This window comes from Mastomys coucha, unplaced genomic scaffold (genome assembly GCF_008632895.1).
Source record: "Mastomys coucha isolate ucsf_1 unplaced genomic scaffold, UCSF_Mcou_1 pScaffold22, whole genome shotgun sequence".
NCBI classification, from domain to species: domain Eukaryota; kingdom Metazoa; phylum Chordata; class Mammalia; order Rodentia; family Muridae; genus Mastomys; species Mastomys coucha.
In genome coordinates, this window is record NW_022196905.1 from 209,159,905 (window position 1) to 209,172,690 (window position 12,786).

At 52.6% G+C, this 12,786-nt stretch overlaps 1 protein-coding gene across 1 annotated transcript; it reads left to right on the forward strand.

Annotated features, from left to right (window-relative positions):
- The first annotated feature begins 49 nt into the window (after positions 1-49).
- Cope (COPI coat complex subunit epsilon) lies at positions 50-10,343 on the forward strand. Its single transcript, XM_031340101.1, has 10 exons — positions 50-394; positions 2,257-2,319; positions 3,284-3,384; positions 4,130-4,282; positions 5,441-5,494; positions 5,991-6,072; positions 7,702-7,857; positions 9,134-9,202; positions 10,036-10,110; positions 10,205-10,343. The coding sequence occupies exons 1-10, from the start codon at positions 269-271 to the stop codon at positions 10,250-10,252; spliced, it is 927 nt and encodes a 308-aa protein (XP_031195961.1). The 5' UTR covers positions 50-268; the 3' UTR covers positions 10,253-10,343.
- The last annotated feature ends 2,443 nt before the right edge of the window (positions 10,344-12,786 follow it).

Sequence of the window (12,786 nt, forward strand, 5' to 3'; positions counted from 1 at the left end):
TGTGACGTCACGGAGAGCCACTGCGCAGCCACCCTCTTCAGATTATTCAACCAATCCCAACTTTGACTGCTTTTCAGTGTTTTGGTCCTGAAGCCCTTGTGTTTGTTGACGGAATCCGAACTATAGTTCTCAGGAGGCTTTGCAAGGTTTTTCTTTCAACGCCTCCGATTGGTCCCGTAGAACTACGTTTCCCATAGTTCCTGGCGGCGGGGCCTTGCTTCCGGCCTACGTGTCTCCCAGGAAGAAGGCCGGTTAGAGGTGTGGTGAAATGGCTCCTCCGGCTCCGGGCGCGGTCTCTGGCGGCTCTGGAGAGGTAGACGAGCTGTTCGACGTGAAGAACGCTTTCTACATCGGCAGCTACCAGCAGTGCATCAACGAGGCGCAGCGCGTGAAGGTGGGCAGCGTGAGGAGCAGCTTCCGGCGCCCTCTGAGGTTCTGGTCGGAGGACTCGGTTTCTCTTGGAGTCAAGGATGGTTTTGCACTTAACTGTGTAACCGCGGCTGACGTTGAAGAACTGTGCTTTCAGTCTCCACCCCTCCAGTGCTAGGATGACAGGCGTGCACCCCTGTGCCCAGCTTCTAGCATTCTGTTGGTTGATTGACAAGGGCTCACTTCGTAGCCCAGGCTGACCTGAAGTCGGGGTAATGGTGAGGTGACAGGTGTGCGCCACTGGCTCTATCTTAAAATCTCTTACTATTTCGTTTCTCCCCCCGCCCCCCTTTTTTAAAAGTGTATTTATAAAGCCAGGCATCATGGTGCACGCCTTCTATCCCAGCATTTGGGAGGTAGAGGCAGTCTGATCTCTGTAAGTTTAGGGTCAGTCGGATAATACTGTAATCTTTCTTAATAATAGTCCTGAACCGGAGATAGTGTGGTGTGCCTTAAATCTCAGCACACAGAGGCAGAAGCAATCACATCTACATAGCGACATAGGGCAGCCAGGGTGCCACAGAAAAACCCTGTCTTGAACTGTACCCTCCTTGCCCCCCACCCCCACCCAAAAGAGAAGTTTGGTTATAAAAGAAGACAGTCTCCTTTAGCCCAGGGTGGCCTCAAACTCCCCATGTTGCTGAACAGCACTGAATTCCTGATGTTCGTGCCTCCACGCTGGAGTGCTAGAATCACAGCGTGCACAGCCATGCAGTACTGGGGGAGGAAAGCACAGCTTCCATGCAAGTGTTCCTCTACCTACTAAAGCCCTGGTTTTCTTTTATGTTTTAAACAGTCTCACATAGCCCAGGCTGTCCCTAGATTGAGCAGTCTTCCTCAGCCTCCCAGACACCAAGCCTGTGCCACCATGCTCAGCTTGTCTTTAGTTCATTAAAGATGGGAACAGTGTTTGCAAACAGCCTGTGTTGTTGACAGGATCACCCGTCACTCACTCCTCAGTGTGCACTCGTGGAAAACACAGCATTCCTGCTAGGCTCAGTGAGGGATGGAGTTGATGGAACTCCAGGCTACCTAGGTGCAGTAGCCTTGGCGACAGTCGCAGAGCAGGCAGCCAGGAAATGACAGGAGAATGGTCGTGGAAAGTGGTGGTCTTAGGCTTGGTTGTTTTGAATGTGAAAATAGCCTAGCATTCCAGGATCAGGACCGTGATGGGCTGGGGCATGGCTAGGGTAAAGTGTGTGGAGGCTTGTCCTTACCAGGCTAAAAGCTCTGTTTTGTTAAGGTTCTGGATAAGAGGCAAGAAGATCCAACTAGCCCCGAGGTGGTGGTGGCGCACGCCTTTAATCCCAGCACTTGGGAGGTAGAGGCAGGCAGATTTCTGAGTTTGAGGCTAGCCTGGTCTACAGAGTGTGTTCCAGGACAGCCAGGGCTACACAGAGAAACACTGTCTCGAAAAAACAACAACCAAAAAAAAAAAAAAAAAAGATCCAACTTGTTCTCAACTATATAGTGAGTTTGAGGCCAGCCTGGTCTACATGAAACCCTGTCCAAAACTCCCAAAATAATAAAATCAGAGTCAAATTCGTTGAGCTTGTGAAGCGCCCAGCAGGGCTGGGGCACGCAGTGCTGCTGCTGCCGCTGTACTGCACACTGGGATGATGGGATGACGGGATTATGGGGGAACCTCTTTGGGCTCCCATCAGTTGAGATAAGACAAGGGCTTTGCACACTGGGTGCCCTCTGGAGACTCCGTTGGGGCTTCTGGATCTCCTGGATTCCAGTTAAGGCCCAGAGCTATTAGCCTGAGTCCTACCAGGGAAGCTGCCCAGCAGACTGCTCAGCCTCACTCTGCACATCTCCTCACAGCTGTCCAGTCCTGAGAGAGAAATAGAGAGGGACGTCTTCCTGTACAGAGCATACCTCGCACAGGTGAGTATGGGCAGCCTGGGGAAGGCCACAGGTACTTGGCAGGAAAGCTGTGAACAGTCAGGCCAGGGGACTGTGTCAGGATGCTTCATCATGGGGAGGGTTGGGTATGTGTGGTCAGAGGACAGCTTGCCGAACTCCATTCTATCCTTCCATTGTATAGGTCCTTGAGAATTCAGGTCATCAGGCTTGGCAGCCATTTCACATTCAAGCCCAGGCTGGCCTCCACCTCCCTTGTGCTGCCATGCCTGGCTTCATCACTACCCACATAAAACAGTGAGGTGTGTTTTCTTCACCTATTTGTTCTAAAAACAGCCCTAAGCTGTGCACGGTGGCACAGGCCTATCATCCCAGCACGTGGGAGCCTGAGGCAGAAGGAGCTCAAGTTTGAGGGTACCCTGGGCTACACAACAAAATCCTGCTCAAAAAGATATATTTCTAGTGACCTCTGAAAAGGTCTTCTTCACTTGGGCCCAGGGCAGGGGCTGAGGTGTCCCAGGAGGAGCCTGATGAACAGAGCCCTAATCACAGACTGTGCGTCACCACCCCCAGCCCAGGTCACATGCTCTGTGTGGGTCAGGGAAAAACTGGGTGTGACTTTCCTAACAGGGTGTGGTGAGACACACATAGTCCCTAGCACTTGGAAGCCTGAGGAAGGGGGATTGCTGCAAGTCTGAGAGCAGCCTGGGTGAGAAAGGCTCAGTGAGGGACAGGTGGCTTCAGAAGTAGCCAGAGGTGTCAGGAAGAGGTCTGCCAGGTGGGGAAGGTGGGCACAGCAGACACGCTCTGCCCCCTCAGTGCTGACACATGTCCCCAGCTACAGTAGCAGGGAAAACGTGGCGACCTTGCTGCCTGCCACAGATCCATGTGACACTGCTGTCTTGAGCAGTGTGCTGGTGGTGTGGGCTGTGGGTTGGGAATACGAAGCCTTCAGGTAGGAAGGACTGATATGCACCTGTGACTGTAGAGGAAGTATGGAGTGGTCCTGGACGAGATCAAGCCCTCCTCGGCCCCAGAGCTCCAGGCTGTCCGCATGTTTGCTGAGTACCTTGCCAGTGAGAACCGGAGGTAAGGCTTGGCCAGGGCAGGTGGCCCCAGACCCAAATAGCCTGGAGCCCGGGGTCTGCTCCAACTTGCAGAGAGAGGGTAAGATGTCCTTACTTCCTACCCCTTCACTTCTGCTGTCTCCATTTCCCTCGCCTGCTAAGTGGAGGTGATGATAGACCCTGCTGCGCAGGCTGTGCCCAGCTGAGGCATGGCTATATGTTGAGCATGCTGAGCATGCTCATGGCCGTGGCTTCCTAGCACAGAAAAGAACACGTGGGCTCTGCTAACCATTCAGCAAGCCCTGTCCTAGAGCCTCAGCCCCAAGAACACTGTCCCTGCCTAGCAGCTGTGCTGTCCATACCCAGAGTAGAGTATATCTCAGCTGCTTCACCCAAACCAGGCCTGTTCATGGGCTCAGCACAAGGCCTTTAGGATTCCTACCACCTGGAGGCTGACAACTTCTGATGCAGCTTCTCAGCTGTCACATGCAGTGCTTCAGCACACAGCTGACCAGGGGTGCCTGTTCCCACCTCTCCCAGCTTGTTTTGCCATCTGCATGAGAATGGATGGATGGAGGCATCAAGGCTGGTCCCTGATGCACCACGTTAGGGTTACCTGGTCCTCCGTAAAGATGCCCTGGCCGCTCTGTTGCTCATTCCTGAGTACCCCTGGGCTGACACACCTCTGCCCTCCTGAAGAATGGGGTCCCTCAGAGGCATGAGGCCAACTCCTGCCTTAGCCTCACAGTGAGCGACACTTCTCACAGGGACAACATCGTGCTAGAGCTGGATCGTGAGATGAGCAGGAGTGTGGATGTGACCAATACCACTTTCCTGCTCATGGCTGCCTCCATCTACTTCCACGACCAGAACCCGGATGCAGCCCTGCGCACCCTGCACCAGGGCGACGGCCTTGAGTGGTGAGTGGCCTGAAGCCTGCTTTATCTGGCTTCTCTAAGACAGGGTCTCCCTGGGGCCCAGTGTAGCCCCGACTCCTACAAGTTGTCTGATCTCCACACTTGTGCTTAGACACGTGTGCACACACACACACACACACACAAATACAAAGAAAAGAGAACTTAGGTCTAAGCTGAAGGATCCCAGAGAAAGGGTAAGAAGGGAATACAATCAAAATACGTAATATATATGTATGAATTGTCAAAGAATGAGTTTTAAATTATTTTTAAAAAAGGAGGGATAAGCAGGTCAGGCAGATGCCTAAAACCCCATCTCCTAGAAAGCTGAGGGAGGTGAATCAAGCCTATACATACATACGTACATACATATATACATACATATTTTTCCCTCCCTAATTTGAGAACAGACATGTACAACAGTGTGTGTGTGTGTGCTGCAGAGCAGAGTGCAGTTCGTGGGAGTTGGTTCTCTCCACCACGTGGACCCTGGAGATCAAACTCAAACCAGCAGCTTCATAGCACGTGCTTATTTACCCTCTGAGCCACCTCTCAGATACCTTAGGGTTTTGAGGCTAGCCGGGGCAACATAGTGAGAGGGCTTGTTTCAAGTGGGGGTGGGGAGACAAGAGCATTTATTTGCCTGTCAGAACTTGGAGGTAGAGGGAGGATGATCTGGAATTCAGGGTCATCCCCAGCTAACCTAAGTTTGAGTCAAGCCTAGGTTATATGGAACCCTGTCTGAAAGAAAAGGGCAGATGGTCACAGGTTCCATCTTGGAACTGGAGGAAAAGTAAATAGAAGAGCAGTAAACATGGAGTACAGGCCTGGGGCCAGCCCATCTAGAAGGTAAGCAAGGGACAAGTGGCCACATGAGTCATCTGGCATCCCAGGAGCTGAGACAGACGCTAATGACAGTAGGCAAAGGTGCTCTAGGGCCATGGCAGCAGCATGCTGTGTTGTCGCCCCACACAGAGGCAGAGTCAGGTCTGGGCCCCTTTGCTTGACCTGCAGAGGAGTGCAGTTAGCAGGGTTCCAGCTGCAAGCCTGTCCCTACAGAGCCCAAGGAAGAGCCCAGACCCCTGCGTTCTCACTGGAAAAGTGGAAGTGTTTCTCTTGGCAAGGCCAAATACCTGCCAACCACTATCTCTGCCTTGTCTACAGCACGGCCATGACAATTCAGATCCTCCTCAAGCTGGACAGGCTGGACCTAGCTCGGTGAGCCACAGCCAGGACCACAGTGCCCAGACGTCAGCCTCAGCTTCCCCGAGGCTTCTTATTTCTTGTGTCCCATACAAGTGACACACCACCCTTTACCTAGCCTCTCCCTGGGGTCCTTTGCTGGGAACAAGGGTGTGGGGACTCTGCCTACTTCCCTTGGTAATATTGTGGGTGGACACTCCTGTAGGGTGGTGGGAGGCTCTGCACAGGACATGTGGGAAGCCAGGTCCTATCACAGTTCTGTGGGGGTTGTTGTTGGGGGTGGAGTAGCAGCTCCCTAGGCTATGGCAGGCCTGGAGCTTCCCAGAGGTGGTCCACACAACTGAGCTTTGTTCCCGAGTAGCAACTCCTAGATCTGTATCATGTGGGGCAATAGGTGGGCCAGCCATGTCTTCTTTGTATCAGCTGGTCACAGACTAGCAGAGTGTGCCAGGGTCCATGCCCAGGCTCTGGGGCCCCCAGGCCACTCAGTGCTCACCCCTCAATGTCCCAGGAAGGAGCTGAAGAGGATGCAGGACCAAGATGAGGACGCCACCCTCACCCAGTTAGCTACTGCCTGGGTCAACCTGGCTGTGGTAAGCTCCCCAAGATTTGGGGGTAGGGACTAAGAAGTGTCACTCCTGTGACTTCACCCCTCTGTTCAGCCAAGCCTTACCCAAAGCATTGTGGCAGAGCCCTGTAGACACTGGAAGAGGCTCCTGGAGGGAGTGGTCCAGGCCAGGAAGCTGGCCAGCTCTCTGTGTCTCCTAGATCTGGAGTGGCTTTGCTCTGCTCTCAGGGCTCCTTTAACGGGCTGGTAACAGGCTGGGCATCCGTAGCTCACACTGCCTCCTGCCAGCTGCCCTGTTCTGGTTCCTGGGCTTGGCTTCCTTTCTGAGCTCCTTTGTCTGCAAGCCTTTACAGGAGAGCCCAGCTCTGGCCTCTCAAGTGCTCGTCCTCTTGGGTGGGAATGACCCCGGGCTTTCTGGAGGTTTACTTTCTCTCTCTCCCTCCCTCTCTCTCTCTCTCTCTCTCTCCCTCCCTCCCTCCCTCTCTGTCTCTCCCTTCTTCCCTCCCTCCCTCCCTCCCTCTCTCCCTCTCTCTCCTTCCCTCCTTCCCTCCCTCCCTCCCTCTCTCTCTCGGACTGGCATGCAGCCCTAGGTCTCACTCATGCCGGGCAACTGCTCACACTAAACTGCACTGCAGCCATGTTTTCCTTATTCTTATTTGAATTTAGCCTTAAAGGATTTTGTTTTGTTTTAGACAAGTGTCACATAGCCCAGGGTGTCATTGGATTGGCCCTGTGGCTGAGGCTGTTTTAGAATCCTGATCTTCCTGCTTCTATCACCCTAGTGCTGAAATACAGGCATGCACCTCATGCCCTGCCCCTTATAGATTGATTTGTGCATATGCATGCAGTGCCTGAAGAGGCCAGAACAGGGTGTCAGTCCCTCGAAGCTGGAGTTACAGTAGTTGTGGGGTGCCCAGTGGATGCCTGCAATGGGTCCTTTTACAGAGTAGCTACTTACCCATCCTCAGCTCTCTGACCTTTTTTAAAATTTTTAATTTTTGAGTCAGATGGTAGAGGTGCATACCTTCAGTCCCAGCACTCAGGAGGCAGAGACAGATCTCTGTGAGTCAAATATCAGCCTGCTCTACAAAGTGAATTCCAGGACTACAGAGAAGCCCTGTCTCAAAAAACAGAAAAGAATGTTGATTTTTATTTTAGACAGAACTTCCTAAGGTTCCACGTGGTGGCTTTGAGTTCACTCTGTAAGCAGGCAGGGCTTGGACTGTATGTACATTAGTTTACTAGGATGGGACACGCACGCGCAGAGGGGTGGGGCTCTGGTAGTGGAGCACCGGCTGAATCTTATCAGCCAAGGCTTGAACTTCTGTCCTGCCTCAGCCCTCAGAGCAGCTGGAGTTACAGGCCTGCCCCGACAGGCTTCACTGCTTTACTGTTTGAGATTCAGTGTCCTTGTGGTCCCAGCACATCCACCACATCCCTGAAAGCCCTTTTCCATAGCTTCTTAGCAGGGTTAGAGCCGGGCAGTGTGGCAGGAGGGATGTGTGCCCTTGTGTGTCTCACATCTCTCTACTCAGGGTTCTCTGCTGGAAGGGAGGTGGGGGCTGAGCTGGTCTAGGGAGGACTTGCCCTGGGCTATGGCATGGAGGGTGTCCGGCGAGCAGGTGACCAGCAGTTGACATAAGTGTCCCCACAGGGTGGTGAGAAGCTGCAAGAAGCCTACTACATATTCCAGGAGCTGGCCGACAAGTGCTCACCCACACTGCTGCTGCTCAACGGCCAGGCAGCCTGCCACTCAGCACAGGGCCGCTGGGAGACTGCGGAGGGCGTGCTGCAAGAGGCACTGGACAAGGTAGGTGGGGCACACCCTGGCCATCGAGGGCATCCCAGCACACCATTACCCCAAACAACTAGAAACTCATATTTGGCCATGAAATCTCTTGGCAGCCTGACCTGTGACCACATGTACTCTCCAGGGTGCCTGGATTGCCAGGGCGATGGGCCTGACTTGAAATTAAAGAGGTATAGCCGAGCATGGTGGCACGTGGTTTTGATCCTTACACTTGGGAGGCAGAGGCAGGTAGGCCTACAGAGTGAGTTCCAGGACAGCCAAGGCTACACAAAAATCCCTGCCCTAGGCAAACAAAAACAAAATAAAAACAAATTGAATAAGGGCCTTTGGTTGAGGCATACCCTGGGCTGTCTTGTTTTTTTGGATTTTTTGTTTTTTGTTTTTGTTTTTGTTTTTTTTTTTTTTTGGTTTTTTTGTTTTTTTGAGACCGGGTTTCTTTGTATAGCTCTGACTGTACTGTCCTGGAACTCACTCTGTAGACCAGGCTGGCCTCGAACTCAGAAATCTGCCTGCCTCTGCCTCCTAAGTGCTGGAATTAAAGGCGTACGCCACCACCACCGGGTGCCCTGGGCTGTCTTTAGGAGGACACAGGTGTTGTCCATGTGCTGCCTCATCTGTTCTTTAGGAGGACACAGGTGTTGTCCATGTGCTGCCTCATCTGTTCAAGGCTCTGAAATGTCTTGAGGAGAGTAGGGAGAAAGCCTGTCACCACTGCACTTGGGAATTTATGACAGGGGGATTATGAGTTTGCAGTCCAAAACCAAGAAAGTCGTGTATGAACTCCCCATAAGGGAAGTCTGCAGTTCCTGCAGGGCTACCACCAGGCTCTGGCACCACGCATGAGCTACTGGATCTGCTGCACCTGTAGCTGTTGTGGCCACAGGCTTTGGGGACTTTTAAACACAGGGGCACTATTGTGGGACTTAGCACAACTAGTTGTTTCCCATCTACTTGTCCCCAACCCTCACCTAAAAGCTGGCCTGCCATCCCTGACTCAATGAAGAAAGGCAGGGGTAAGGGGGGCCAAATTCACAATTAACTAGCAGGTTAAGGTGGAGCAAGGGAACTCGGTGCCCCCAAAAGCTAGAGGGACAGACGCAGGCCAGGCTAAGCAGGAGGCACAAGGCAGAGTGCATGGTGAAAAATCTGGGACAGCCTGGTACCACCTACCTTCTCTATGGTAGCTTAGGCTGGCTCTTTCTGGCCTCAGTCAGATGATGGTCTGTGGGTTCAGCATCTGGGTTTTGCTGACTGCCTGTTCTCTATCTTTTTCCAGGACAGCGGCCACCCTGAGACCCTCATCAACCTCATTGTACTGTCACAGCACCTGGGCAAGCCCCCTGAGGTAGGCTATAGTGTGACTCAGGCCTCAGCCCCTTCAGGATGGTGGTGAGAACAGAAACAGGACAGGCAGAGACCAGTGGAGACCTAGGGGGAAGAGGAAGTTGGGGCGGCTTTCTGCGTAGGTAAAGAGGACACAGCTTGCTGAGCTGCCCCAGCTGAGGACAGACAGCTGTCCTCAGTGTCATATAGACAGGCCTGGCTGGAGCTACCTTGCTTTTAGATCCTAGAACAGTGGCTCTCAACCTGAAGGTCAAATGAGCTTTCCACACATCTGCATATCAGGTATTTACATTATAATCGATAACAGCAAAATTATACTTTGGAAGTAGCAAAGAAAATGTTATGGTTAGGGGTCAGCACAACATGAGGAACTGTATTATATGGTCACAGCAGTAGGAAGGTTGAGAATCACTGTCCTAGAATTTAGGACATGGCGCTGGAGAGATGGCTCAGTGCTTAAAAACTCTTCCAGAAAGGTCCTGAGTTCAATTCCCAGCAACCACACGGTGGCTCACAACCATCTGTAATGGGATCTGATGCCCTTTTCTGGTGTGTCTGAAGAGAGAGACAGTGTACTCACATACATAAAATAAATAAATCTCTTTTAAAAAAAGAGAAAGAATCTAGGACATGTCAGTTCATAAAGCTTTATCAGCCAGTCACCCTGTCCTGGCCACTTCCTCCCTGGAGTGGAACCTGCTGCCCAGGTTCCATAAGCTCTGGGTTGGGGTGTGGGAGTCAGGGTCCCTCCCTTACTCCCACCCGATGCTGCAGGGTAGAGTGGCTTTTGGATCCCCATATCTGGCCAACTTAATTCCAACCCACTCTCCTCAGGTGACAAACCGATATTTGTCACAGCTGAAGGATGCACACAGGGCCCACCCCTTCATCAAGGAGTACCAGGCCAAGGTGAGCAGAGCAGTTGTTCCTAGGGATGGGGATGGCTCCTGATGGGAGGGAGAAGGCTGTGCTGTCTCATGCTGTGTCCCATCTCCCGCTATAGGAGAATGATTTCGATCGACTGGCTCTGCAGTATGCGCCCAGTGCCTAAAGTGGAGATAACCTGGTGACTCCAACTGTGTGCCGCCGCGGGATGCTGTCCTCCCTTCTTCTTTGCCAATAAAGTCTGTCCATTGTCTCTCTGCCTGATACCCACCAGGCGCTCACTCTGACAGGAGAGGGACTGGGAGGTTCCCACCCAACTGTACACCACCAATCCTGTACTCCAAGCTTCAGGGTACCCTTTCATGGTCCCCTAGCCTCCCCCTGTCCCTCAGTCCCTAGTCTACCCTATAAGCACCCCCCAGGTAGCCTCAGTCGGCATCCAGGGAAACTGAGGTATAGACCCATCAAGGCAGCCATCAGTGAAGGTTGTCGCTACTCAGATCTAGGACCCTAGCTAGGGCTATTGTCTGGGCTGCCACTTTGCACAGCACAATGGGTGTAGGGTCACTGGCAGGATGGACCCATGCTGGGCCCTGCCTACCAAGCTTAGCCATAGTTAGGAGCCCCAAACAGGTAGCGTCCCACTGGACAGGAAGGAGGAGGGCTAATTAACCCCTGCACTGGCTCTGGGGGCTTGTGACCTCACCTTACTGCTGGGGTAGCCATCTGACACACCAACTCAGATGCCACTGCAGTGCAGCCACTGACACTTGGCTGTGTGGCAGGAGGGGACAGGGCACCAGGAGCATGAGCTCCATTAGGGAGCCCTGGTCCTGGGCCTACACCACACATCACCCCACACCTCATTGGCAGACATCCCAACTCCACTGCCAAAAAGAAACTCAGGCTGAGCAGGCTTCTTCACTTACAGATGGGCACTGTGTTTACCAGATGGCACTAGGATTTGCCAGGAGGGACTGGGAAGGGCCCTAGCCCCTAGCCCGTCACCTAACAACTCGGGAGCAAGTATAAAAACCCCTCACCCACGGGGGTTTCCAGTCAGGGGCTATCTAAGGGGATTATGGAGGGTTGGGTTCACTGCCATCCTCGGCTGCATCATGAGACCCTGTGATATGCTCAATAGTGGGCCTTCCCCAGAAACATGACCATCCAAGTTTGGGTCCCCAGTACCCATGTAAAAGCCAAGGGCACAGGTAGCTCATGTCTGTCCCCATGGTTGGGGTCTGGGGGTGGGAGACAGGAAGCTCCCTAGGGCTCGTTGGCCACCTGGTATAGCTGGACCAGTGAGCCCTAGGTCAGTGAGAGACCCTGCCTCAAAAACTAAACAGCAGGGGCTGGAGAGGTGTGTCAGCAGTTCCGTGCACTGCCTGCTCTTGCAGAGGTCTCAGGTTCAGTTGTCAGAGTGTAACTCTAGTTCCCGGGGATCTGATGCTCTCCTTGCCTCTGGGTACCAGGCAGACAAAATAGACCAAATGACTACTTCTAAATGGTGGGTGTGGAAGCCGGGCCATGGTGACACATGCCTTTAATCCCAGCACTTGGGAGGCAGAGACAGGCTGTTTTCTGAGTTTGAGGACAGCCTGGTCTACAAAGTGAGTTCCAGGACAGCCAGGGCTACATGGAGAAACCCTGTCTCGAGAAGAAAGAAGAAAATGGTGGGGGTTGGAGGGCTGGAGAGCTGGGTCAGTGGTTAAGAACATGCACTGCTCTTGCAGAGGGGTGGAGTTCTGGATCCCAGCTGCAATGTCCATCCAGCCAACAGCAGCCTGGAGCTCCATCTCCACGGGGTCTACCTTCCACTCCCATGGGCATATGTGCACACAGACACATCAAAGGGTTTTTTTTAAAAAGATTTATTTTTATTTATTTTATGTATATGAATACACTGTAGCTCTGTACAGAGCTACAGTTACCGTGAGGTATCGTGTGTGTGTGTGTGTGTGTGTGTGTGTGTGTGTGTGTGTGTGTGTGTGTGTGTGTGTCTGCTGTTGATCTCAGGACCTCTGCCACCCCTGCTCACTCCCTCTGCATAATTTACTGCAGTTGTCTTCAGATGCACCAGAAGAGGGAGTCCGATCTCATTTCAGGTGGTTGTGAGCCACCATGTGGTTGCTGGGATTTAAACTCAGGACCTCTGGAAGAGCAGACAGTGCTCTTAACTGCTGAGCCATCTCTCCAGCCCCCACATCAAAGGTTTTAAATACTGATGGAGGAAAACAGTGGACATCTATCTCTGGCCTCTGTACTCATGCCCTCGGCGTGCATGAGTGCACAGAGTGCATATGTGCACACACACAGGAGGCTGGAGATGTGGCCGCATTGGTAAAGTGCTTACGTAGAATGCGCAGAGCCTGAGTTCCACCACACATGGCAATGCTAAGTTGTCTTCCAAGTGCTCAGAAGGCAGAAAAGAGAATCAGGAGTTCAGAGATCATCCACAGCGACACAGCAAGGCAGTACTCAGATGGAAAATCAGCACAAGAGGCCACGTGGCCGGAGGAGTCAGTAAAGTAGAGGAAACCGATCTCTATCGATATACCGATATACAGGCTAAATTTTATGGCTTTGAGAGCACTTGGGAGGCAGAGGCAGGCAGATTTCTGAGTTCGAGGCCAGCCTGTGAGTTCCAGGACAGCCAAGGCTACACAGAGAAACCCTGTATCGGGAAGGAAATTATAT